Source organism: Dermacentor albipictus, chromosome 2 (genome assembly GCF_038994185.2).
Source record: "Dermacentor albipictus isolate Rhodes 1998 colony chromosome 2, USDA_Dalb.pri_finalv2, whole genome shotgun sequence".
In the NCBI taxonomy this organism is placed as follows: domain Eukaryota; kingdom Metazoa; phylum Arthropoda; class Arachnida; order Ixodida; family Ixodidae; genus Dermacentor; species Dermacentor albipictus.
Genome location: NC_091822.1, coordinates 102,925,467 through 102,950,621, shown reverse-complemented (window position 1 = coordinate 102,950,621; position 25,155 = coordinate 102,925,467). Strand labels below are relative to the sequence as shown.

Genomic DNA, 25,155 nt, shown 5'->3' with positions numbered 1-25,155 from the left:
AGCATATCACTGTTGCTGCATATCATATTGACCGCAAATAAAAATGGGGACAGCGGGAGAGAACACAAAAACAACATGGGCGGTATTTGCTTCTCGTTTATTCAGGTGCGTGGCAAATACCCACTGAATGGCTTGTTTCTTCGGGAATATCACGCGTCATATGAGAATCCTACTCTGTTTCCTCGGCGTGCCCAGTAAACTAAACGAGCCGCCATTCCATGTTTTATAAAAATAAGGGGCGTGTTCTAGACATGATGTAAGCAAAGTTCTAAATGTGTGGAATAATTGCTGTCCTTGCCATATATTATGCTTAAAAGTCATCTGTAATGTTATGAGTGTATTTTACGAGCGCCAGAAAAGCTATCCTGCTGCATTGGCATAAATACAAATCCCTCTATGCGAAGGGAATTGCATGCATGTGAAATCTTTGCGAAAATATTCCTTTCGAAAGTGTGGAGAAGGTAATACAGCAATTTTACATCGCATTTCCGAGTGTGCCGAAAGTTCCCTAGGTTGGACCGAAGACACATTCTGGAAATAGAGGGAATGCCATACGTAAACTTCAATCAAACGCTTATAATATTGAATGAGCCCTCAATTTTCCTTCGTAATTTCTTGCGCTATACGAGGATCGTGGTTTATTTCCCCGATCTCTTCGGTGAACCAAACATGGCAGATTGGTTATATTTGGTTAATGTTAGGAGCAGTTTATAGGCCATGTGTAGCCGAAGGTCGACGGATGAGGACTAGTTACGGCCGCAGCAGTAACTTGTCACACAGCCCAAGCTGTGTGACGCGTTTTTAAGTATGTATTGCGAAATATGTAGAAGTTATCTTGTGGCTGTGGAAGATGAGCGCGAATATGAAATTATGCGGGAGATCAAATACAGCGTTTGTGAGAGATTGCTTCAGAAAGCCCATGAAAGCCTTTTAGTGGTCAAACGGGTCATGCAAATACAGGTGTTCTAAATATCCGGTTTAATTTCCAGCAACTGCGATCTCTACTGCAATTGTTCGACGAACATTTTCCCAGCAGACGATGTTCTGGCTCTTCAAGATTAAACCAGTCTGCTCTAGTTTGTTGACAAAATTGCGCAGTCACCACTAATTTCTTGATAAAATTTCAAGATTTACATTGAGGATATGGTACAATAAAATTATTTTATATTTGTGATGTAATTATCTCCTGTGGCGCCTAATTGTTCGTAAATCATGGGGTTCTTTAACCGAGGAAATAAGTATGAAAATACTGCAAGGAGTCGTAATTGATGTTTCCCTCAATTTATTAAAATCAGTTGTGGCATGTTGCATAATTCTTGCCCCTGAGCTGGATTATTCGAACCTGTGGACATTACTAGCAGGAGAAATCACAACCTGTATTTTAATATGTATTTAAATTGACCAATTAACATTTATGTAATTAGTTTACGGCAGATATTTAAATCTGCTGTTTGTCGCCGGTCAGTATGCAGGAGGTTTCCACTTTACAAGAACACCGAAGAGGACACCACCTTCTAGAAATTATTTCCCAATGTGTGGAGCAAAATACATAGCCGTTGAGGAACTTTTGTGCCTAAATGCGTGTTAAAATGTAAGCGGAACAACAGTGTCTTTCTTTTTAGTTTAAGGGCACACATTTCCGAATTATGAGGAACGCCGCACTGGTGGGGAACTACGGATATTTGGACTACCCGTGGTTCTTTAACCGGCACCTAAATCTAACTACACGGCTGCTTTCGCATTACGGCCACACCAAAATGCGACAGCTGTGGCCGGGATCGGATCCCGCGACCTCGTACTTAACAGAGCAACACCGCACATATCTCCAAACTGGTATCATTCTGGAAATTCATGAAAATAGGATAAGCCTTGCAGACTCACCCGTCACAATTCGTAAATTGCAATCTGCCGTACTGTAATTATTTAGGGAAGTAATTGATGAATTTTAAATTACTTGAATGTGCCTTTCGATTTTAAGTGCATGTAATGCCTGCCTCTCTGTATAATACTGCCAAACGAACTGAAATATGTCTACTGCAACAAGGGATAGTTAAAAACTCTAGAGAATTTAGAAGTGATGACCCCGTATTACTGAAAAACTTCTAATGCAATATTTATAATAATCTACGCAACTTACTGGCGACCTTAGAATTTTCTAATCAGTCCATATGTTTTAATATTTAGTATGCATAACTGAATAAAATGGACAACACAAACTCCCAGACGGCAGCTGCAGCTCCACTGCGAGCAACATATACTTGGTTTTAATTCTGCAGAATAGTGCAAGTTCCTTCATACCTCGCTGTATGCCATTTTTATAATGAACAGACGCTTCTCAAAGAGAGACCAGGATGCAGGGTGGCACTAACTACTCGTCGTTGCAGACCAAGGAGCTCACAGGGTGGATGACTTCGCTAGGCCTGGATCTGAATAATCTGAATTCTTCAGAGCCGTTTGAACCGGTGGACATGGTTGTGCGCTTCTCGCTCGACATCGGGGTCCCAATCCTGCTTGCTTTCTCCTTTAAAGACGTGGCCATGGTCAACAACAAGCGTTTGATGAGCGTGAGTATCTCTTTCTTGCAGCTATTTCGTAATTATCTCTCAGGAGTACATATATATCAAAAATTGGAATTTTGTATTTATTAGCCACAGTACCTCGTGGGCCTTTTATTGTTTTGCGTGGGATAGAGAAAGAATGAACCTGAATTGCAGTTTGTGGTAGCAGTTGTGAAGGAAAAGAGGAAATGTTGCATAAATGCAGCTCATATATTTAGAAAGATAAGCAGGCGTGAGTTAGAAAAAAAGTAAATATACAAAACATATATCAATAGGAAAAAAATTTCGACAGAGACCCGTGTGACTGCTTCGTCTGGGGTTGCGAAAGCATTATAGTCGCTTTCGCTAAGTGCTTTCGATTTCTGTATTTGACATCCATCAAACTCCATAGGATTGAAATGTTCGACAGCATAGTAGGTGCAAATGGGGAAATCTTCGTATTGGACAGAACGGACATTATCACCTTCACGATGTGGTCACAGTAGAGAGTACACGCGATGGAATCGTTGTCAACGAGTTGGCTCCATTCGCACAGCATCAAATCTCTACGGGCATCAATGTAGGCCTTAGGCACTATTTTAGTCATCGAGGGCCGTAAGCCGCCGTGGCGTTGGTGTAGCAAGCTCGCTTCGCACACCGAAGTGGTGTGAGACCCGGGTTCGACTGCTAGCCCAGCCGAAATGTACGATTTTTTTCAGAGCCGTTAATGTACTTCGTTTAGAGAAACCATCCTCAGAAATTTGACGTCAATCTGAAATTTCTTAACGTGCTTGTACTTACTACGTCGTCGTTCATTTTTAGTACCATGTTTCCATGACGTTGGCGCATTTTGGCGTCACGGGGACTTAAATTCTCTTGCAATAAAAAAACGGGGGGGGGGATAAGCAATGTCGCTGCAGCCGGTTGGGAAACGAGGTATACGAGTGATCAGCAAACCTTCATAGTAGTATAATAAAGGGTTGTAGATTTTGCGTATCTGTAGTTACCGTTCACGGAAACCTAGGTTACCCAGATATAGACATGAGCAGCCGCGTCGGGGGTGCCATCATCTGACATTGCTACCACCCAGAAAGGACACATAGTTATTACTGCAGTAACTGACCAAATTATACTTCTATGCCTGTGTCAAGAAGCAATTGCTCACATTAAAGCACAACTCCGGCAATTTTTTTACCATATTAAGACAATAGAATATTTACATTTCCGAGACCCCCCGGTCACGTGTCTGATAATGGAATGGTTCCACAATATCGGAAATAACTTTAAATAAGCAAAACCGAAACCTGCCCAAGTAACCAAGCGGACCTCTTCATTTGACGTCACAAGTTGTCCGCAGCGGGGAAGGCGACAATGCATGCCGGTCTTGTCCGCTGTGTGAACGAAACCGGCGAACAGTAGACGCTCAGCTGATTCACAACTGCGCCGGACCTTCCAGTGACAATGTCAGCGGCACCAACTTTTTGGATCTGTCAAATGTTGACAGGTATGATACTGACGAATTCAAGAGCCACGAATCGCCGTTCGCATTCGACCCGTTACCACCATAGCCAGCACCCACACGCTACTTATCGGGCTGCAACATGAAGACCAAGAGTAGCCGTAATCACTGATTTTGTACGTTCTGCTTGCTATTTACCGCTTCTCAGGGAAGCGCTACGCATGTTCTCTGTAAGATGTGGAGCACGACTTTCCCTTTGTGTATTCCGCAAGAACGCCGCTGACAGTCCAAAACACCGACTGGTGCGTTTGTTTACATCAGCAGGTAGAGTGACTACTCCTTATTCGCCTGAGAAAAAATGTTAGCCGCTCTTCGGCGACATCATTTAACGTCACAAGATATCCATACAGGTAGACTTTATGCATGTAGTCACGGTGAACCACTCTGAGTCGCGCTGACATGGGCGACCACACACCTTCGAAAACAGCGACCGGGCAACCGTAGTGTTGGAGCATTGTTATGCTGCCTACTTATCATGTTTGTATGCTCATTTTGCACACAATACGTTTCGTAAAGTATACACAGATGATGACTTTGTACGTATCATCATTCGTTAAGAGAACGGGCAATTTTCTCGCGGAAACGCTGATGACACCGTTGGCAGCTGAAGCAGGTGATTGCTTACACTGCTGTATCGAAGGAGTCTACGTTTGCTGCCCATTTGCGATACGAAGCAAGCAGTGCACCTCGGACACTGAATAGTGAGTCTGCATGAGAACACCTAAAGTTACACCCATATTCGTTGTTGCATTTAATTTAGAAAAGTGCCGGTGGGTACGGCTAGACGCTTTTCTTCCAAAACCGCAACGTACCGATGTCGCTACTGCTAGGTGTTGTCGTTTTTCGCTCTTTGTGCGTCATCTGTACAAAATGAAGAATGTTTTACTTCACATTCCATATGGTCAAAACTGAACTAGAGAAGGAGTTTTCTTCATCGTTATGGTTTAATTAGCTTCAAGTCATTCGCTCAGGCCCCGTAGCAGTAGACGCATGAACTACGCGACTTTGACATATAGGCTTAACCTCGTCTAAACGCTGTCTGCATCAGCTGAAACGGTGCGTACGGATCGCAAGGGCTAAAGTTGTTGCAGCCAACAACGCAACACCACTTGCCTCACATCCCCTGCCGATCTACAGAGAATGCAACTTTTAGCGACCGCAACTTCTCACTCCATGCACTAGCTCATATAAGATGGTCGGACACTCCTGACGTCATACACAATGTGGCCTGTAACTGATGAGGAGGTAAGGTAGGGTGTTCGAGGAGATAAATTAAATTCTTTGTAAAAATCTGTGCAACTCTCAAACTAGATTTTTGAGGACATGACTGAATTGTCCAGAGGAATGTCCCCAGCTAATTTCATCGAGATCTTCTGTAATAGGAAATCATCGAATTGCCCTTTAAGCATTCTTTGCTTAGTATTCCTTCAACGAGAAACCCATGTTCCACAAGAGTTTTTCACATTGTTACGTCCCAAAACCACAAAGACGTTAATTAGACGTTTGTCACGAAGCGAACGGCCCATATACATCAGTGCCTATCCAGATGTCAACGCAGCGTGGACACCGACTCTTGACGGGGTAACAAAAGGCCACAACCCCCATCACTACCTGAGAGCCTGAACTAATTATCAGGGGCGGAGGGCAATAAGAAATGCTACCGAACAATGACGGCAGCCTTTCATTCGGTAGTTGCTACCCTGCCGCATATTCCATACCATTGGGCTTCGGAGGCAGCATTACTACATTTAGCGCTGTGTGTGTCCCTGCGTGTCTTCTTTTGTCCCGTCTTTTAATCTCGCTACCGTACACCCCTTGAAGATGCATTACCAACAAGCCCAAATTGCAACCCTCATTAATACGGAGTGTTGCGACAGCGTGGGCCTGGTACCGAAATAGATTTGACGATTGTCATTTGCTGCTTGCCAGTCTTCAGATTCCCTAGTTGACTCGCCTGGGGAAGACGACTTTTTTTATTCAAGTACCCTAAAGGCCCATGCGGGTATTACATAGGGGTGTTACAATGAATTAGTGATATATACAGTACACGCATTTAAACAGATAATGCATGCTACAATAAAAAGAACACAAGCGGGAAAACGGGAAAACAAACAAAAAGAAACCAGTAAGAGCAATACAACTACACGTCCTAAACGCTGAAGATGCATATAGATTTAAACTGGGTGTTACACAAAATCAGCGTAGCTTGGTCAATTTATACAAGGAAAAATACTTGATAAAAACGTTAACATACCATAACATATTGCATAAACAATGAAAATCACAAGTGTATCAAATTTTATGCAGTACAAGTGACACTGTGCTAAACCAGAACAAAACCATTCGCGCAAACATCAAAATATGGTTAGGGAGAGAAAAAAAAATACAAGGCGCGCAACAACACAGTGATGCCTATAACAAATGAGCACGAGAATACTATGTTAGTACGTTAAAATACTGTTTTAGTTTTGCTAGAAAATCATCCTGACTTAGAGCTGACACGATTTCATGAGGTAGCATATTCCAATGATATATCGCGAGAAAGAGGGGCGAGTGTCTCAAGAAGTTAGAGCGCGCAAGAACGGGCTGCACTTTAAAGGAATGATCAAGGCGCGGGAAGATACGATGGGCGGGCCTGATGTGGCATGCGCTGAAAGACGACCCGCTGTGATATAGCTTGTGAAAATGGGAAAGAAGTCCTATCAGCCTTCGATTTTCTAGCGCGGGGAGATTTAGAGATATCTTTATGTTAGTGATGCTAGAATTTCGTGAGTAATTTTTCGTGATGAAGCGGGCTGCTCTGTTTTGTACCGACTCGAGCTTGTTTATGAGGTACGATTGATGCGGATTCCAAATAAAAGACGCGTACTCCATTTTCGAACGAACTAGTGTGGTATAGGCTAATAATTTAGTGGACTTGTTTGCCGAGTAAAGGTTACGCCTAATGTAGCCAAGGGTTTTACAAGCACTGCTAGTAATCGCAACGATGTGATGATATCATGAAACGTTTGAAGATAAATGAATTCCCAAATATTTTATTGTTTGCGCATGTGCAATACTAATGTCGTTCATTACGTAACGGGTAACCCTAGGGTTACTGGATCTAGTGAAGGCTATAGCCTTAGTTTTTGAAACATTAATTTCCATTTGCCACTGTTTACACCAGTCGGTAATTTTCGCGAGGTCGGATTGCAAAATGTCAGTGTCAAAAGTGTTAATTATTCGTCTATAAATTACGCAGTCATCTGCAAATAGTCTTATTGTAGATTTAATATTATTGCTGATGTCGTTGACGTATAGCAGGAATAAAATTGGTCCCAATACAGATCCCTGCGGCACTCCGGATTTAACTAGTGATCGCGGAGAAGAAAATTCATTAGTAGTTACGAATTGGTACCGGTTAGTTAAAAAGTTACTAATCCATTTCGTAATCCTACTATTTATGTTAAAATGGCGAAGTTTTAAAAATAAACGGTTATGAGCTACCTTATCAAAAGCCTTCGCAAAATCAATAAACATGGCGTCAATTTGTGACGAGTCGTTGATAGCTTGGTGCAGGTCAGAGACGAACTCGAACAACTGCGTCTCACATGAGCGACCCCGTTGGAACCCGTGCTGGTTAGTGAAGAGGAGATTGTGATCGGTTAGGTATTTCATAATTGCTGATGATATAATGTGTTCTAAAAGTTTACATGGAATACTGGTCAGTGAAATAGGTCTGTAGTTTGAGACAGATGACGGGTCACCAGACTTAAAGATTGGAATGATTTTAGCTATTTTCCATTCGTTAGGAACACATCCTGAATCAATAGATTGTTGAAAAAGAGCAGCGAAAATGCGAGATATCACTGGTTTAGTCATTTTTAGTAGTTTTGGACAAATTCCGTCTGGACCGGGAGCCGAGCTGTTAGAAAGACGATCAATAGCAGCTTCAATGCCCTTTTGGGTGATAACGATATCACTCATGATGGAGGTAACAGAAGCGAGTTCAATGTTAGCCGGAACGGGAAGTTCACTTGTAAAAACAGAACAGAAGAAACAATTTAATGCAGTAGCGACCTCCATTGATGAAAGTAATTCATTGTCTTTCCTTATGGAAATGAAGCCTGATGCTGATGGTTTGGGGTTTATTACTTTCCAGAATTTTTTTGTGTTGTGGGCTAACATGTTCGAAATATCATGGTTGAAAAATTTGTCTTTGGCTGCTTCAATTTCTGTTTTGCATAACTTGGATTGTTCCCGATAACATTTCCAGGAATCATCAGATGTCGAATTTTTAGCTTTTGAATAAGCGCGCTTTTTTTTATTTATACAGCGCCTTACGTGAGAGCGCAGACTACCGCAAAAAACATTCTACCGCACGGTATTTGCCTTGCCACCACTTATTGTCTCGGCGACCCTCACTTGGCAGCGTTATAGGCTGATGGTTCTCGGAAGTTTACCAGGCCCCTCGCGCCTGCCTCGGGCGCCGATTCCACGATTCCAACATAAAGGAAATTGCAGCGATCGACCTGTCCTCTGCTCAGGCGGAAGACCTTTGCCAAGTATTATTGTCCTACCCAGATATTTTGGACTTCGACTATCGACCTTTAGGCGAGACGCTCGCGGTCAAGCATCGGATTCTTACTAGAGATGCTACGCCTATTCATCGACGACCGTGTCTAGTTTCTGTCCTTCGGAACGCCGAGTAATCCAAAGTGAAGTGAACAAAACGTTCGATAAAAACAGCATTGAGCCTTCTTCGAGTCCCTGGGCGTCACCCGTGGTGTCGGTTATGAAGACGGACGGCACGTGGCGCTTCTGTGTATACTACCGTCATCTGAACAACATTACTAAGAAGGACGTCTACCCGCTCCCGCGTATAGATGGCGCCCTTGACTGCCTGCACGGTTCCAGCTATTTCTCTTTTATTGGTCTTCCTTTGGGATACTGACAGATTGCTGTTTACGATATGGAAAGAGAAAAAATCGCGTTCATGACACCTGGGGCCCTATAACGTAAAACTATTCCAATATGTTTTTATTCCAAACTCCTGACGTCAAATTTGCGTAACCACCAACGCAAGCACCGAGTGGTCACCCGCAGGGTTGTCTGAATAGACCAATCAAACGCTCTCCTCGTTCATAGGAGGTCACTTTTGTTTGCTTGAAAAACGAATAACATTGCCTACACTGAGCGGCTTGTCGTATCTAATTGGCTGACAAGAGGCGAGGAGAACGCTCAGGTGGAGAGGGATTCGATGGGGCCGAGCCACTGCACTGAAAGTCGATAACCGGATGAAGAGGGTGTTGCCGGCATCTACGATTGGTCGGCTTTCCCTTACTCAGCTTGCGGTGGCTGGTCAAAAATCGCGGCGGCATACAACGGAAGCTCAAGAATGACTCTAAAACAGACCCTCAGCAAAGAAGAGTTGGCAGAATGAGGGGGTAAACGTGCCGAAAGTGCTCGAAAACGTTGCACAGCCACGCAAGAAGTTTTATTATACGCAAATACACCCTTGCTCTCCGGCAGGTGCGAGTAGCCAGCGTCTGAGCGATCGGCGGCAGCCATCTTCTATTCCTTTCGGAACGGGGCAGCCTGCGGCTATTCCGAAGAAAATTCAGTTTTTTTTCGGCATATTAATGCATCTTTATCGCATACACGTCACTTTGACGCGGTGAGTTCTTGCGGTTTTGTGAAGTCGCGTGACAGGCAGGTGAAGTGGGTGCAGCCCGAAAACTTTTTACCAATAGCCGAGGGCTAATGGCGAAAATGGGTCGAATCAGAAATGCCTGTTTTTCTTTTTTCTGTCAAATCATGCATAATGAGTGTGTACACATCATATTAGATGGGGAGGTATCGCGGTTTTCGTGACGTCGCGTGACAGACAGGTGAAGTGGGGGTGGTCGAAAACAGTTTCTGACCAATTGTGGAGGGCTGATAGCTGAATTGGAATAGAAAAGTTTGGAATAGTTTTACGTTATAGCGCCCCTGGTGGCCTGTACCAATTGAAAATAATGTCGTTTCGATTGTGCAACGCCCCTGCCACATTAGAGCAAACGATGGAGTCCTTTTTCCAAGGTTTCAAATGGTCCACCTATCTCTGCTACCTCGACGACGTCATCGTCTTCTCGCCAATGTTCGACACTTGCCTTGAGCGTCTAACAACTATACTTGACGTATTTCGAAAGGCGAAGCTGCAAATTAACTCATCCAAATGTCGTTTTGGCTAACAGCAAATTACTTTTTTGGCCCATCTCATTGACGCTTCCGGAGTACAGCCTGATTCCGACAAAACTCGCGCTGTCCGAGAGTTTCCGGTTCCGAAGACAGCTGCAGATGTTCGAAGTTTTGTAGAGCTATTGTCGTAATTTCGTTGTTTTGTTCCAGATTTTGCGGCAATTGCTATACCTCGCACTAATCTTTTGAAGGATGGCGCACAATTCTGGTCGGGTACTGCAGAAGCCGCTGCCTTATCTCGTGTCGTCACTCTTCTAAACTCACCACCAATTCTCGCCCACTTCGACCCTGATGCCCCTACAGAACTGCGTACAGACGCCAGCGGCCATGGCGTTGGCGCCATCTTAGCGCCGCCTCACCGTGGCCAGGATTGCGCTATTGCTCGAGCCGGAACGATCGCATTACGGATCGAGAGGGCCTTGCTGTTGTCTGGGCGGTTGCGAAGTTCCGTCCTTACCTTTACCGTCACCCTTTTTCCATAGACAATGACCATCATGCCCTCTGCTGGCTGTGCACGCTAAAAGATCCTACAGACCGGCTTGGTCGATTGGCTTTGAGGCTACAAGAATTTTCATATGCCGTGGTGTATAAGCCTGACCGCCTGCACCAAGACGCTGACAGCTTGTCGCGTTACCCTATTGGCGACGCTGACTCCTCCAATACTTCCAGTGCTTCTTGCGTATTCTCTGTATCACAGCTGATTTATTTCGTTGACGAGCAACGTGGTGGCGCCTACATCATAGCACTCATTGAACGTTTTGAACACTCTCCAGCCGATGCTGCTCTACGCCTCTTCGTCCACCGCGTCGGTACTCTGTACAGTCGTAACCTTCATCGGGACGGCTCAGAGTTCCTACTTGTAATACCTAAATACCTCCACTCCACCATTCTGAAAGAGCTTCACGACGCACAATCGGCAGGACACCTCGGCGTATCTGGAATCTGTGATCCCGTACGTCGCCGTTTTTTTCGGCCGGGCCTTGCCCGTGGCGCAGGACGTTACGTCGCCGCCAGGCGACGTAACGTGAACTTGCCAACCGCAAGTTTGCCTACGACGCAAGAAGCCTTCTCAGCTCCCCGCTGGTTACCTGCAGCCGCTCTAAATTCCTGCCGTGCCCTTCCATCGTGTCGGCTTAGACCTTCTTGGCCCATTTCCGGAATCTACATCAGGAAACAAGTGGGTTGCAGTCGCGGCCGACTACGCGACCCTCTACGCCATAACCTGCGCTCTTCCAACCAGTTGCGCAACTGATGTTGCGGATTCCTCCTACATGATATCATTTTGATGCATGGTGCTCCACGTCAATTGCGAACACACCATGGCTGTGCATTTTTGGCCGAAGTCATGGACGGCATCATGCGTGCCTGCTCCATATATCATAAATTTGCCACCTCCTACCACCCGCAAACGAACGGCGTCACTGAGCGTCTGAACCTCACCCTTACAGACATGCTATCCAAATATGTTTCAGACGACCACCGTGAGTGGGACCTGGCTTTACGTTACATTACCTTCGCGTACAACTCTTCCCATCTCGTAACTGCTGGCTTGCTTCCTACAGAGTTTCCTAGAGTATACTAGAGGGAACTCTGGCCCTGCAGTCCTTGACCCACCATGGGAATGATAGGAAGTGCGTGGATTTGTCTCATCGTCGTCCTTGTGGTTTCAGACGTTCTTGTTGCTTTGTTTATTACCATTTATATGCTTTAAATCCTAAACTTCTCAGCAATTTATACTCTTCGAAGTACAGAAGACGCAGCAAATACGAACAATCGCTACTAATTGCAAAGATTGAGCTTGTCGACGTGGCCAAATCGACATGTTCTCAGACGTCTCAAGGCGCGGACATGGCCCTGATAAGTTAATTAGGGTGTTTCACATCACTTGTCGATGCATGCACCCATGGCGTAATGGTTTCAATATCGGGCTTCTGTGCTCGAGGTCCTGTGTTGTAAACCTGCCGTCAGACAATCTGAATATTGTATGTGTAAACATTTATTACGCAGCACGTAGTTGTAAATGACGAGTTTACAAAATCACGAAGCCAGTGGAAGCCAGAAGGGGGAAGCTTAGGCAAATCCATGTATTTCCCATAACTCCCATGCTGGCTCAACCGCTCTCGCTGCAGCTCCCGTAGACACTTACGCCAGGGTACCCTCATGTAATGGTTATACGAAACTCTATGCTGGGTCCCTCTAGCCCGGCCGTGCCAAGCATAAGCTACTCATGCTCATCCTTTAAAGCAGATCAGCCTGATAGCAGCTTCTAATCATCATTTACTATAGATCAGTCCAATTTGTCGACAAGTCCGGCGCTTCCACTGTGTCCGGCAGCGGCCGATGAAGCCGCACATGTCATGACGCAGACGCTCAGATCACGAAAATTTTACCCATTGCTTTAAACGTGACCAGCAGCAGCGCGGCGGTCAGCTATCGCCGCAGCGCCAGCGGATATGGGCGCAGTGAGCGAGCGCTTCCTTCTTTGTTGAAGGCGCAAACGCAACACGCTCACCTCAGTGAACCCGAACAGCACGCTGCTGGTCAGTGCAGATGTTCCGGCCTGCGATAGGACATGCTATATTGCCGCGCTAGCCAATCTAGACTGTAAAGCGTCCAATTTTCGCGCATGTAGTGGAAGTGCGCCACGCGTGGATCCCGTCCGCGTTAAGTCGGACAATATCGCACCTTGAGCTTGGCGACCCCAATGCGCTCTTCCTCGAGCGGAGGCCGAACGCATAGGGGCACTGCTGTTGAACGTAGATAAGCAGATAAGTAAAGCGGGCTGGAGTCGGTGAATGCTTCGCATTAAAAGAAAATTGCGCTTGCAACGGCGTTGGGACAGCGCATGAAGCAGCTAACAAAGTTTACAAACTCTGTGGCTACCAGACGTGCGGGACCTGTTCGCCGATAGACCGGAACCAGATACAAGCGAGCAAAGCAGACAGCACGGGTGCATATGGGCGCTCGTTCTCCACATTGACCAGTGTACGTCACTTCCACCGAGTGATAATGGCGACATTTTTATTTGCAGTTCCGGTATGAAAAACATGTGTTTGCGAGCTCTTCGTGACGGATTGACCAGTATCTCATGGATAATATATTGCACCTAGGCTACTGCACGCCTAAATTATCTGAAACTGGGCTTTTTCTGCGGTAGAAAATTACATTGCAGTTGGCCTTTAATGCGGGCAATTCATATTTGCATAAAATTTTGTGAACAAGATATGTTTGAAAATATCGCAGAAGGATTGACATGGAAGTTTTATTTTGTATATTTTTCGTTAAGGTTCATTAATCTACTTTGAAGTGACTCCTATAAAGATGCTGTAATATTTACAAAATACTGCTTAAACACATGACCAAGTCAACAGACTGCGATACTTGCTTTAATTTCCTGTTAATATACGATAACCTGTGGTCCAGTTGCATAGGTTTTGGTAAGTGGGGATGTTCAGCTTCACTCTAAGATAATGTTGTAAGGTAGATTTACCCGAACGTATCAACCAGATTGGCAAATAGTTGCAATAACTTCCTACATTTCGCTTTGCGCTACTTATAAAAAAGTCGGCCATACCCACCTACAGGTCCCTGTCGACGAACACGGTTCACACTGAATCAATTTAGCGACACAACTTATCCCTACCGTCGAAATAAATTTACGTACAAGATGTGTTCCGAAGCGGTATTCCTCTTTCGTTGTTCACAAAGAAGACACGAGGCCATCTAACACGGCTGCCGTGAAGGCTGCGCATGGCAACCGAAACTGCGTGGCGGGTTCTTGCGTAAGAACGCTGAGAAACACGTCATGCGCCAGCCGGAAACCTTTGTGGCCCTTGTTTCTGGACGCGCTTTCCTACCCGACGGAGCTGCCGGGAAAACCGTGCGTGGCCTCAGAGACGAGAAGCATGATGTGCTAGTTCTAGCAAAGACTGAAAAATTTTCCTTCCCTTGCCACACACCAACTTTCACATACTCAGCAAACCAAGATGGCGGCAGTTTAATTCAGGAGCGGCACACATCCAGTGAATTGGTAGCGCAGCTCGAGACGACGTTGCCGTTTGTAGAATTGTGGCACTAACTGATCCATTCCTTGCACAGCCTGCCAAAGCGTCAGGTTTCTGTTATTGAGGGACCTGTTTTGTGACGTATTTCGTTCTACTCAGGATTGGAGAACTCTAAGGGACCTCTTCCATCATTGCAGAGCGGCACATTCCGAGAGGAACATACCTAGTTACCCAAGTAGAGGTGAAAGAGATTGACTGAAGAGCGGTACGCACGTACTGGCGCATAGCCAGAGAGCTAGGTTGCATCAAACAGGTGCACTAAAGTCGGACAAACACACATGTCCTGTGCTCCAAACTGGTGTCAAATATTTCCTCCGAACAGCGATATATGATCAGTGCCGCGTCTACAGTACCCCATGTCAACCTGAAAGAGGTTCGTCGAAGAGCGGCACATATGCATACATTGCGACATACCCAGTGACCTAAGTTGCTCCGATGGCTGCCTTAGAGCCCTGGTTTTTTTAGGAGAGCAGACCGATGGTCAACTCGTTTGACCATGGACTACCTAGGTACTCAAGCAGGCTGGACAGTGGCTTGAATCAAACATACTTAGATGAATGGACAGCCTCCGGAAAGCGCATGAATTAGCCCAAGAATGCCAGACACTGAAATTTCAGTGATCTTTTCTATTACATTATCAAGATCAAATATACTCATAATTTATTGAAGGGGGCGGAAGCCCTAGAGAAAGTAGGATCGCTGACTCACAGTGCGAAATCTCCACCTGAACTAGGGTTCTGTCATGTGTAAAGACTAATGTGCACGTGTCTCGTGCGGCGGATGGCCAGTGAACCTCAAAGACGTAAAACAATAGTGGGATTCCGAATTGGAATAGTGGACGTCCGAAGCGCCGGGCCGAGGAGCGAAACTGGCGGGCTCCGGGCTCTAACTTCAGCACTTAAGCGACGGTCCAAGCTCGGTCCTACCTCCAACCAGTGGTATTCGCGGACGCTGGTGACATGGCGCGGAAGGCAAGAAAATTCTTCCACTCCCCTCCTATGGTTACGTGGTCGAGCTGCGGCTGATCCTAGAGAAGCAACCGACGACTCTCACAACCGACGACTCACGCGACCGACGCCTTCCAGCGGCACCGCAACGCATGTCAAGTGATTGTGGCCTGTCACGGACCTTACTGTTTAAAAAATTATTTAGCTGTGTGAGACCATCTAAAGCTGGTTGGACGTTCTTTCTTTAGTTATTACATCTCGTTTAGTTGGTTTGTCTGTGTTATGCTTTGCTTTATTTACAAAGATGTTTCGTTAACTATCGGCTTCATTGTTTCTCTTTCCCACAGTGGATTCGTCTCAATGATGGCGGGAACAATTCGAATCGTGCAAGTGTAAATACACTACTGTGCAAATAGGGTCGCATTGTTTATGGAAACCATTTCATGAAAGGCTCACCGCTGCTCTCCTTTTGGATATACGGGCCTCATATAGTAAACCTACTTCCACTAACAATGAGATGTATGTAAGTTGAGGGACTATGTTTCTGCACTAAATATTTCACCACATTAATTTGGGCTCTTTGGTACTGATTCACCATCTGCTAACTGCGTGAGACATAGAACGAGACTGTAGAAGACGGTCGTATGTTAAAGTGCAATGTTGTTGCGTTCAGGCTTTTACACAAGTGACTGCAGCTACTTTGGAACTTGTGGTGGTGATTTCTCCGCCTTTCAATATATTTCTCAATGCATATTCTTAGTACATAACCAAGATCAGTTACTGTTATCCTCATGTCAGTTTCATTTATTCAGTTTCCATGTCAGTTTTCATAGAAGCCATTCAGAACTGCGAGTGCCACTTCATTTAAACTCAATCTCGTTTTGCCTTACCTGCCACTTCTAAATATCTCGCGTTTCACTACCCGCCGTGGTTGCTCAGTGGCTATGGTGTTGGGCTGCTGAGCACGAGGTCGCGGGATCGAATCCCTGCCACGGCGGCCGCATTTGTGGGGGCGAAATGCGAAAACATCCGTGTACTTAGATTTAGGTGCACGTTAAAGAGCCCAAGATGGTCGAAATTTCCGGAGTCCACTACGGCGTGCCTCATAATCAGAAAGTGGTTTTGGCGCGTAAAACCCCATAATTTAATTTTTTATCTCGCGTTTCACTCTATTTCATAAAATCTCTTCTTACAACCATACTTTCAGCGACTGTCTTTAGTTACTATCATTGTGAATATCTTTCCAGAAGCACTCATCAATTCGTGTTTGACGTATCATGTTGCCGCCCTTACCCACGTTTCAATCTTCACAACAAGCGTCAGCTGCCACTACCTTCCTGCTTGTATTGTTTTAATTGTGAATGCGAATGAGTTCCCGAAAGCCCCGGTTACCAGTTGGATGTATAATTACTGTACTTCTAAAATATGTTTTTTTTCCTGTATGGTCTCCGCCATCAATGAAAATAATTAAGAACTGTATTTTCTATTTACTTGCTTCTGTCAGTGGCTGATGACTAAGGCAGCGTTAAAAAGAACTTTGATTTTCGTAGAACGTCCAATATATTTCTGGATAAGATGCTTTTTTTTCTCGGGAGGCACAAAACTCAAAAGTACAATTTTGAAGAGTGTTTATGATTAAGGACTCTATACGTTTGACTACAGGCTATAATTTTTGTTGCTGTTTCTCAACATTCCTTTGTGCCCGTGTATTGTGGATCCGTATTCTGTCATGATGACATAGTTATCAGATCCACGCTTTTTTACTCTAATGATATCAAATTCTTCTTGCTTCTTATGCTTCACCACAGTTGATACCCACCTCATTTGATCTCCTGTTGCTGGGGGATGGAGATACTGACCAACATACACCAGTGGTGAAGAATGATCACTTGAGATCACTCCAAAAGTACGGGGTTGATAGAAGCCGAGTCGAAGGGCTGTACTTAGAAATCAGGAAATACGAGACTTACAGTAAGAACAAAATCTTTTTATTCTTCCCTTATTGTCAACGCTAAATATGAAGAGCTCATATTCGGTCACTTCACTTCACCTACTTAGACTGGCTGCACCGCAAATTGTTTCGTACGAAAGTGACTGCCGTTTTTTCGGTGTATAAGTCACACCTTTGTATAAGACCCACCTGGTAGTTCTCGCGACTTTCGAAAAAATGAAAAATTGGGGAGCCCGCAACATTTGCAGGGGCTACTGCGAAAGCTGTAAGGTGAACACATTGGGGGCTATATACTGGTCAAACTATTATGATTTGCTTTTATTTTCTAATCTATTTCGTCATAGTAGTACCCCATGTGGTCCCCCAATGTTTTCCCTTTAGCGCTTTCAAGTAGCCCTAGAACTGTTGCTAGAAGTGAAGACATACACACTTTGAACCATCAGAATCTCTTTTTTATTTACTCCATTAACAAACCAAGTTACCGTGTCCTTGCTTGTAGTGGAGGTTCAACGCCAACGATCATTACTTCATAGGCCATAAAAGACGTAGATGCATACCTCTGAAATGTGATTGCATTGCAATTACATTCCGCGCCAAGTCTCATTGTACTGGGCCCTTGCTTCTTCTTCCGGGCCGTACTTTCGCGGCGACAACGTGTTTTCGCAGGCGTCTCTGAGGTAGCTGCGCCTGGATCCATTTTGCAGCACGCAATAGAGACAAGCCAACGCGCGCGTCCTGTCATATACAAGTGCCTAGCCCTCTACCATGACGCCACGAATCCCGAAGTGCTCCGCGCTGGGGTGCACTGAGCCTCCCTCTCCATTGTCAACACGAATCTCTAGGCGCCCAGCGCAAAGTATTGGGGGCGAGGACTTATGGAGCTGCCATTTGTCGGTAGCGCCTCGCTCGCGTATGTACTCTCGAAACGGGGGAAGATTTTCGCTGTCAAAATAACAATCTTAGGTAAAACAGCAAGTACAGAATGGTTTGTAGACGCCATCTTTTTTACCGAATACTTACAGTGAGCGTCCACTGGGCGCGGCTTCCATGGTGAAGTCCCCCGAACCTGATTCTTGCGTGATAGGTCGGCAATCGCTGATAGAAAACTATGTAAATATGTTCTTATAGTTGGCTGTCTTTCTAAACAAATTGGGCATAAATAATGGAGTCTCAATGTAGCGATCACACGAGCTCGCAGCGACCGATTGCGCGTCTGCATGCATGTCTGCGACAACGCTTCGCTTCGTGTCCTGAGCCTTAACCCGAAACATATCAGCAGCACTTCCCTGTACAAAAGCAACCAATGCTGCGTGTACTATTAGAGTTGTTAAAAAATATCGTTACAATAGAGACTTCGACGCCTGTGGCATATTTTGGAGTACCTGAATGTGAAAAACAATTTAAATAGAAGTGAGGAAAACCCACTCCACAAAAGTATAACAGGATTAAGCCAATCGAATGAAAATGAATAGGGGTAGGAAACCCAATGTACAATTTTATAAAAAAGCCGATTCCAAAAAAAAAGAAACCGAGGTATAGCCGACATTAAAAGAATACATAGTAACAGCAGTGATTAGGTATTAGTTCATGACTAAAGGTCTGCACTGGTACGGCAGGTTTCGTGTCAACAATCCGTCCAGTGGTTTATGATGACAGAGAGAGCAAAAGAGAGTTCGAAAAATGAGAGAGAGGAAAGAATACAGGAAAAAGTGAAAGATGAAAGAAGAGAAAAAGACAGGACGGCTGGTGAGGTCGGTGGCAGAGGTCCTAGGCAGGTCGCTCAGTGTGCCGGTCCGCTGGACCAGATATATGCATCGGCATGACAGCAACTTCCCATAATAGGCTTGAAAACGGTAATTAAGCAGCTTAGGAGAAACCGGCAACAAACAGAATACACCCAATACTGGAAAAAGGACGCGTTGTAGGGGAAAGAGGAATGGGTACATAAGGATAATTACAAGATAAAACGGTGAAAAAACTGAGCAGGGAGGTCAGGCGTTCCCTCTATAATGTCCCCGGTGACAAGCTCCACTTTAGTTGGCATAACTAAGGGCACATGACAGAACTAGGACTATGGCATCACAATTCCTACGGCGAGTTCTGATGGGCCGTCGGAACGATCCAATCTTTCTTCCTTTTTAAATTCTTCGTCGTTTCAGTAGCATTATTTCTGAAGTTGCGCCACAATGTACGTTTATCGGTCTTCTCTGCAAGCAATTTCTGGCTGCTTTTTTCTTTGATCCAGTACGTTCGTTGCTTGGTGGTAAAACCAACATGAGCATACGTCATGCCTTTTTTTTAATGTGCTTCTTACACTTTCTTTTTCATTCCAGTGACTTGGCAGCATCTAGCGTGAACAAGTTCGTACTCCAAAGCTTCATGACACTAGTCAGGCAGCGCGCGCGGACAAAAGTCTCAGTACGCGCTTTCTGCTACTCACCGCGAACGTCGCAACCTCGATGACTCAGCAAACACCTTCCTCGCGGAAGTGTTCGCTGCACACCCGAGTTGCAGCCGATGGCTGCTTGCCGGTTATGAGTTTCACGAAGCAAGCTTTGCGCAACCTCTTGTCCTGCGGGGACGTGTGGATGCTAACACCGGACTCCGTTCCACAGGTCAAGAACCATGGTACCGACAGTAGCCAACCATGTTGGACGCCTTGAAAGGCAGCCACTATACATAATAGTGTTTTCAAGTGTTGTTCAGCAGACACAGGAAGCGCGAAATAAGCCCTACCTAATCAGAACAGCAGCGTAGGTGGGACTTTAGTTTTCAGCTCGCTTCGGCACTTTCGAAGCTTTTGCGCATCATCGTTGTGGGGTAAACGATGATGATGCGTAAACTTTTCTAGTGGTGGAGCTCGCCGCCAATACTTGGCGACAACTTTCTGTGACAGCATGGCCAAGGCTACGGAGCCGAATCGCACTTGTTTTACTGTACCCCAATGGGTTGTTCCCTAATGAAAATATATGTAGACTATTCAGGTTAAATAAAAATAACCAGTAGCTCTGTTTTTATGCTAGTTATTTAGTAATTAATAAACAGGAATTTTGCGGAGTAGAAGGAATTCTTTTTCACGCACTTTCAGCTTTCGAGGTTTTCCGTCGTCCATAGCTCTTTCACATTAGCTTCAAACAAACATGGCGTAACCCAGTTGCACCTCGTCGACGCCGCCTACGAAGTCCGCTGCTTCTCGTGAGTCGACCAGCTTCGGAGCCACACCAAGAGCTGTCAAACCAAAAGCTGTCCATACAGGCAAAAAACTGGCGCACAACGTTTACGCGCAAGCAAGGAAATGTGACCAGCATCTGTCTGTCAAAGCCGCAAATTGAGGGATAGCGATATAGTGGACAGGGTGTTAATGAACGTGAAGTCTTCCGGAATAAGCTCGACGTAAACAGTGGCACCCTGAAGTAAATGAAGCGGAAGCGCCTGCGTTTCTCAGCCGTAAATGCCCGTGCGATAACAACGAGGACAAGATTGCAACTTCATGGCACCTTCTCCCTCCCAGCTCTATGAACAGAAGTGCATCAGTACTTTCTGCAGATATAGAATTCTGATAGCTGCGAAATTTCCTCAAGATGCGGCCAGTGACGGTGACATGAGCATGCCTAAAATGAGCGTGCGAATGATGCAAAGGCTACTCAATGATATAGGCTTTTCATTTCGCACACTGAGGAGAAATTTTCCGCTCTTCGAGAAAAATGATGCCATCCCGTGGCGATGGCACTACCTGCGTATCCTCCGAGAACTTCGCACTGAAAAACAGTAGGTACGAGCGTTGGTCCATTTTGTAAGTTCAGTAGTGCGTAGAAGAATGAGTCTTCTTTTTTATTCATCCACCGACCTATGCCCTAAAAAGAGCAAATTTTCTCACTATAAATCCTAGAGAGAATCTAGCACCACCGTCAATGGGAGTTTCCTAAGGGGCCCTGTGCTGTCTTGGGAATGACGGTATATGTGCCTGCGAGGCTTGTTTCTGTTGGCTGGTGTTGTAAGAGGCTTCGTCTAAAACGTGGATATCTCTACACAAATAACCCGTTTTTAAAGTAAAATCTTCCTAAAAGGTTTTCCTTACCCTATATTACACCTTCCAATGAAGTTTTCTCACCTAGAATGCATTAGCAAGCCATGAAAGGCAAGAACACGCGACAAACTGTTCCAAAGCTAGCTCGGATCTAGTTGTCTGTCCTCCGACTGTAGCGGTCCACTGATACTTCTTATGTTTCATGTAAATACATATCCAATAAAAATCCTTCGTAACTAAACAAAAGATGCATTGCGTAGTAACAAAGCTAAAACAGCATTTTACGCAATGTTTCAGTAGGAAATGAATCATTGTGACAGTCGAACCGACGCTCGCAAGGCGCATCACCAAGGCGTCATGGCACTCCGAAAACGCCAATCACAATAAACCCGCATTCCCATACATACCACAGTGCCGCAGCAGCAACAGATTTATCCGTTAGTAATATAGTGAGAAACCCTATGATGACAACACTGATTTCAAGACGCAACAGTCACACCATGCGTTTGTCTACAGTTAGAGGACGCGTCGTCACGTCCAGCCCAATACACTTCAGGAAGAACACATTAGCGCACAACCTTTCGGTGCTCGCGATCGAAACAAACACAAGCGTTATTGCTTGCCAATTCTGTGCATGCATTATATCAGTGGGATACACAAAAAGTCAGTGCCCTTCAACTTTGTGAAAAAGGATCACTACCGAAGCTGTGTAAGTGGGCCACTTAGTGGCGAACTCCACCTCGGCCGCGGGTCAGTCCGGCAATGCACTATCTTTGGGATCGGTCCACGTATGGGGAGTGCTTCACGCCTGCTTCACCTCCGCCGCGGCTAGGGCCGGTGTTGCACTATCTTCAGGATAGGCCAACGTATGGGGAGTCCTAATGCCTGCTTCACTTCTGCCGCGGGTCTGCCCGACATTGTACTATATTCGCCATCGGCCCACATATGGGGAGTGCTTAACGCCTGCTGCACCTACGCCGCGGGTCGGCCCGGATCGGCCACACGTATGGGGAGTTTTTTTTTTTACTTACCACAACGACATGAAAAGTTCCTTGGACGGTAGCGGTATTGAGCTTCGCTGTAATAAAGTGGTATTTACCAATGCTTTTTGCAGCCTCACGTTGTGCATTGCGGCATTTCGACGGTAGCAATGCTTCTCGCAGCACTCAACTGGCCAGCGTTTTACAGAAACTCGCCGGCTTTCTCTTGACGTTCGCAGCTTCGTTGAACTGGGATAGCTGAGAGAAAGGGAAAGCAAAGTATATAAATAGCATTGCGCAGCATACCGACGAGGCGAGGGTGGGTGGAGCCTAGCGGGGGAGGAAGGGTGGCGCGCACCCCAGCGAGGAACACGGCCCGAATGCGTACCCTGTCCTGGGGCGCGCGAGACAGGGGGGCCAGGCGAGGGAGGAGAGGCCTTCTTCTCCGGCGGCTGCTATGGTGCCTCGATGTCCTCCACGCCCGCCGCTCCGTACAGAGTGGAGACAATCGCGGCGTTCACTACGGTGTTGACCACGCCAATTGCGGATGCCGCAGTAGACGCATTGGGCGGACGCCGTAGGCACGAGTTGCGGGCGCTGGTGTGTCTAGTGTGCGGTTTGCCACTCCTTTAGTGGCCTTCCTGCAGCTCCGCTGGACTCTGGTGCTTGTGATAGCTGAGCCACGCATAATTTTACAATGCAATAAACTATATGCCTTGGTTTTTCGGTAGCACTAACAAGTGGTCCCTGCGCATTGTTTCATAATAGGTGAACAGTGCCCATTGTGTCATTGCTTATACTGTGTTCCGAAAATGTGGCGTTTGTAGCACATGCTTCAAAAATATTTATTGTATATTTGTTCTTCCAGACCGATATACTAGTTTGTCTAAACGTGCGTCAATCCCAGCTACAAGAGGACAAAGTATGGGGGGACGTGAACGTCAGCACGCGGAAAGATGCTTCTCGGCAAGGTTTGACAACTGGGCTTCGCCCACCAAGCGACAAAGGTGGCATGCTGATCATGTTGCACGCCAGTAGCGAGGACGGCTTTTTGAATGCTGCATGCCTGGTCTTGCGGAGGAGGAGGAGGAGGAGGAACTTTATTATTGCAGAAGCTGTTGCGCGGTTTATTCCAGGGTGGTTCCCTCTGACAGGGCTCCACTGGCGATCGCGGCTCGCCGGGCCTGGTCGAGGGTCGCCAGTTGGCTTCCCAGGTCCAGTTCGGAGAGTCTCGCCTCCCAAGATCACGTAGTGAGTGTGTGTGTTGTGACTCGTGGCGAAATTGCGTCGCCCGGATGGTCGGTACATTCGTGTGTTATGTGCGCGAGTGTTGCTGTGTGGTTGCTACACCAGGGACATGTCCAGGGCGTATAACTGTATGGGGAGATTGCGTGCAGACGAGACAAGTGTGGGTATGTGTTAGTTTGCAGGCGGCGCCAGTCCCTTGCCTGGAGTTTATTGAGAGCTTTGTGTGGGGGAGCGTATTGCGTTCTTCCGAGACGTTGGTCCTGTAGTATTTGTCGACCTGTCGTTAATAACTCGTGGGTCGCTCGTCGGTCTGTCGGGGGCTGAAGAACGGTGTGGTCTGCCGCTCGACTAGTGAGACCTCGAGCTGCGCAGTCCGCCTCTTCGTTTCCCCGCAGGCCTTCGTGCCCGGAGCACCAGACGATACCGTGGGTCCATTCTAGTGAGCGACCCAGGATTCGAATGGCTTGTATAGGGAGCGTTCCATTCATGTATAAACGACACGCCGCTTGCGAGTCCGTAAGGACGTGGGCAGACCTTCCATTGCTCTCGGCGTCGCGATGTGCGAGAGCGATCGCTGCTGCTTCTGCTGCTGCGCTGCATGTAGCGCGGATGGAGGCAGAGACTACCAGGTTCCTCTGATTGACAACGGTGAGTGTGTATTTGGGCCCGCAACGTGGCGACGAGGGATACGGGCTAGCGTCCGTATAGTATGTATCTGGGTCTCTGAAGCAGCGTTTGTGCAACATGCGGGCACGCGCTGCTCTTCTCTCTTGATTGTAGGTGGGGTGCATGTTCTTGGGGATAGGGTCTACTATAATGTTCTCTGTAATGTGGTTGGTCAAGAGCTTTGTTTCTTCTTTGCAGTACTGAGGTGTCAGCGGGTACCCTAGCCGTTGAAGAAGGTGTCTTCCCTGTTGAGTCTTGTTGAGGCGCTCCCTCTGCGCAATGAGCGTGGCACTTGCTAGCTCCTCAAAGGTGTTGTATACACCTAGCGCTAGTAATTACTTTGTGCTTGTGCTTGACGGTAGCTGTAAAGCCGTTTTGTACGCCATTCTTATGAGAGTGTCCATGCGCTCTGTCTCGCTTTTGCGCTTGACTTGATATGGGAGTGCGTACGTGACACGGCTAATGACGAGGGCTTGTACCAGTCGTAAGATATCGTCCTCTGTGAAACCATCTTTGCTGCGCGCTACTCTGGCGATGAGTGATGCGGTGCTTCTTATAACGTGATTTAATTTCTCTGAGGCTACCTTTATGCCATTGTTCTCCTGGACGTGCATACCTAGTAAGCGTGCGGTCGAGACGCGCTTTATAGGTTGTCCGGCAATCTCGAGATGTATTGGCGGGGCTCGATGTTCCTTAGTTTGCTTGGGCCGAATTTGAAGGCACTCCGACTTGTGTGGGGCACACCTCATTCCTGCTGTGGTTAGGTATGACTCGATGTGTCCGATAGCTGTGAGTAATGTGTTTTCTCCGTCGCCGTATGGTTGGTTGTCCATGGGTGGTATCGTCGGCATAGAAGGCACATCTGAGTTTTGGGATGTTTTCCAGTTGTAAAGCAAGTTTTCTAAGTCCGATGTTGCAGAGGAAAGGAGATATTATTGATCCTTGCGGAGTACCCTTCTGCGGTAGATCATATATGTCTGATTGTAGGCCTGCTATG

The 25,155-nt window shown here is 46.3% G+C and overlaps 1 protein-coding gene across 3 annotated transcripts in view; it reads left to right on the top strand.

Moving 5' to 3' along the window:
- LOC135911672 (endothelin-converting enzyme 1-like) overlaps positions 1 to 25,155 on the top strand; it is a 181,356-nt gene that overhangs the window by 60,406 nt on the left and 95,795 nt on the right. For all 3 annotated transcript variants that reach the window (XM_070533815.1, XM_070533813.1, XM_070533814.1), the window contains exons 5-6: positions 2,385 to 2,564; positions 17,095 to 17,257. In XM_070533815.1, the coding sequence (XP_070389916.1) occupies positions 2,385 to 2,564; positions 17,095 to 17,257 (343 nt within the window). The remainder of the gene's footprint in view (positions 1 to 2,384; positions 2,565 to 17,094; positions 17,258 to 25,155) is intronic.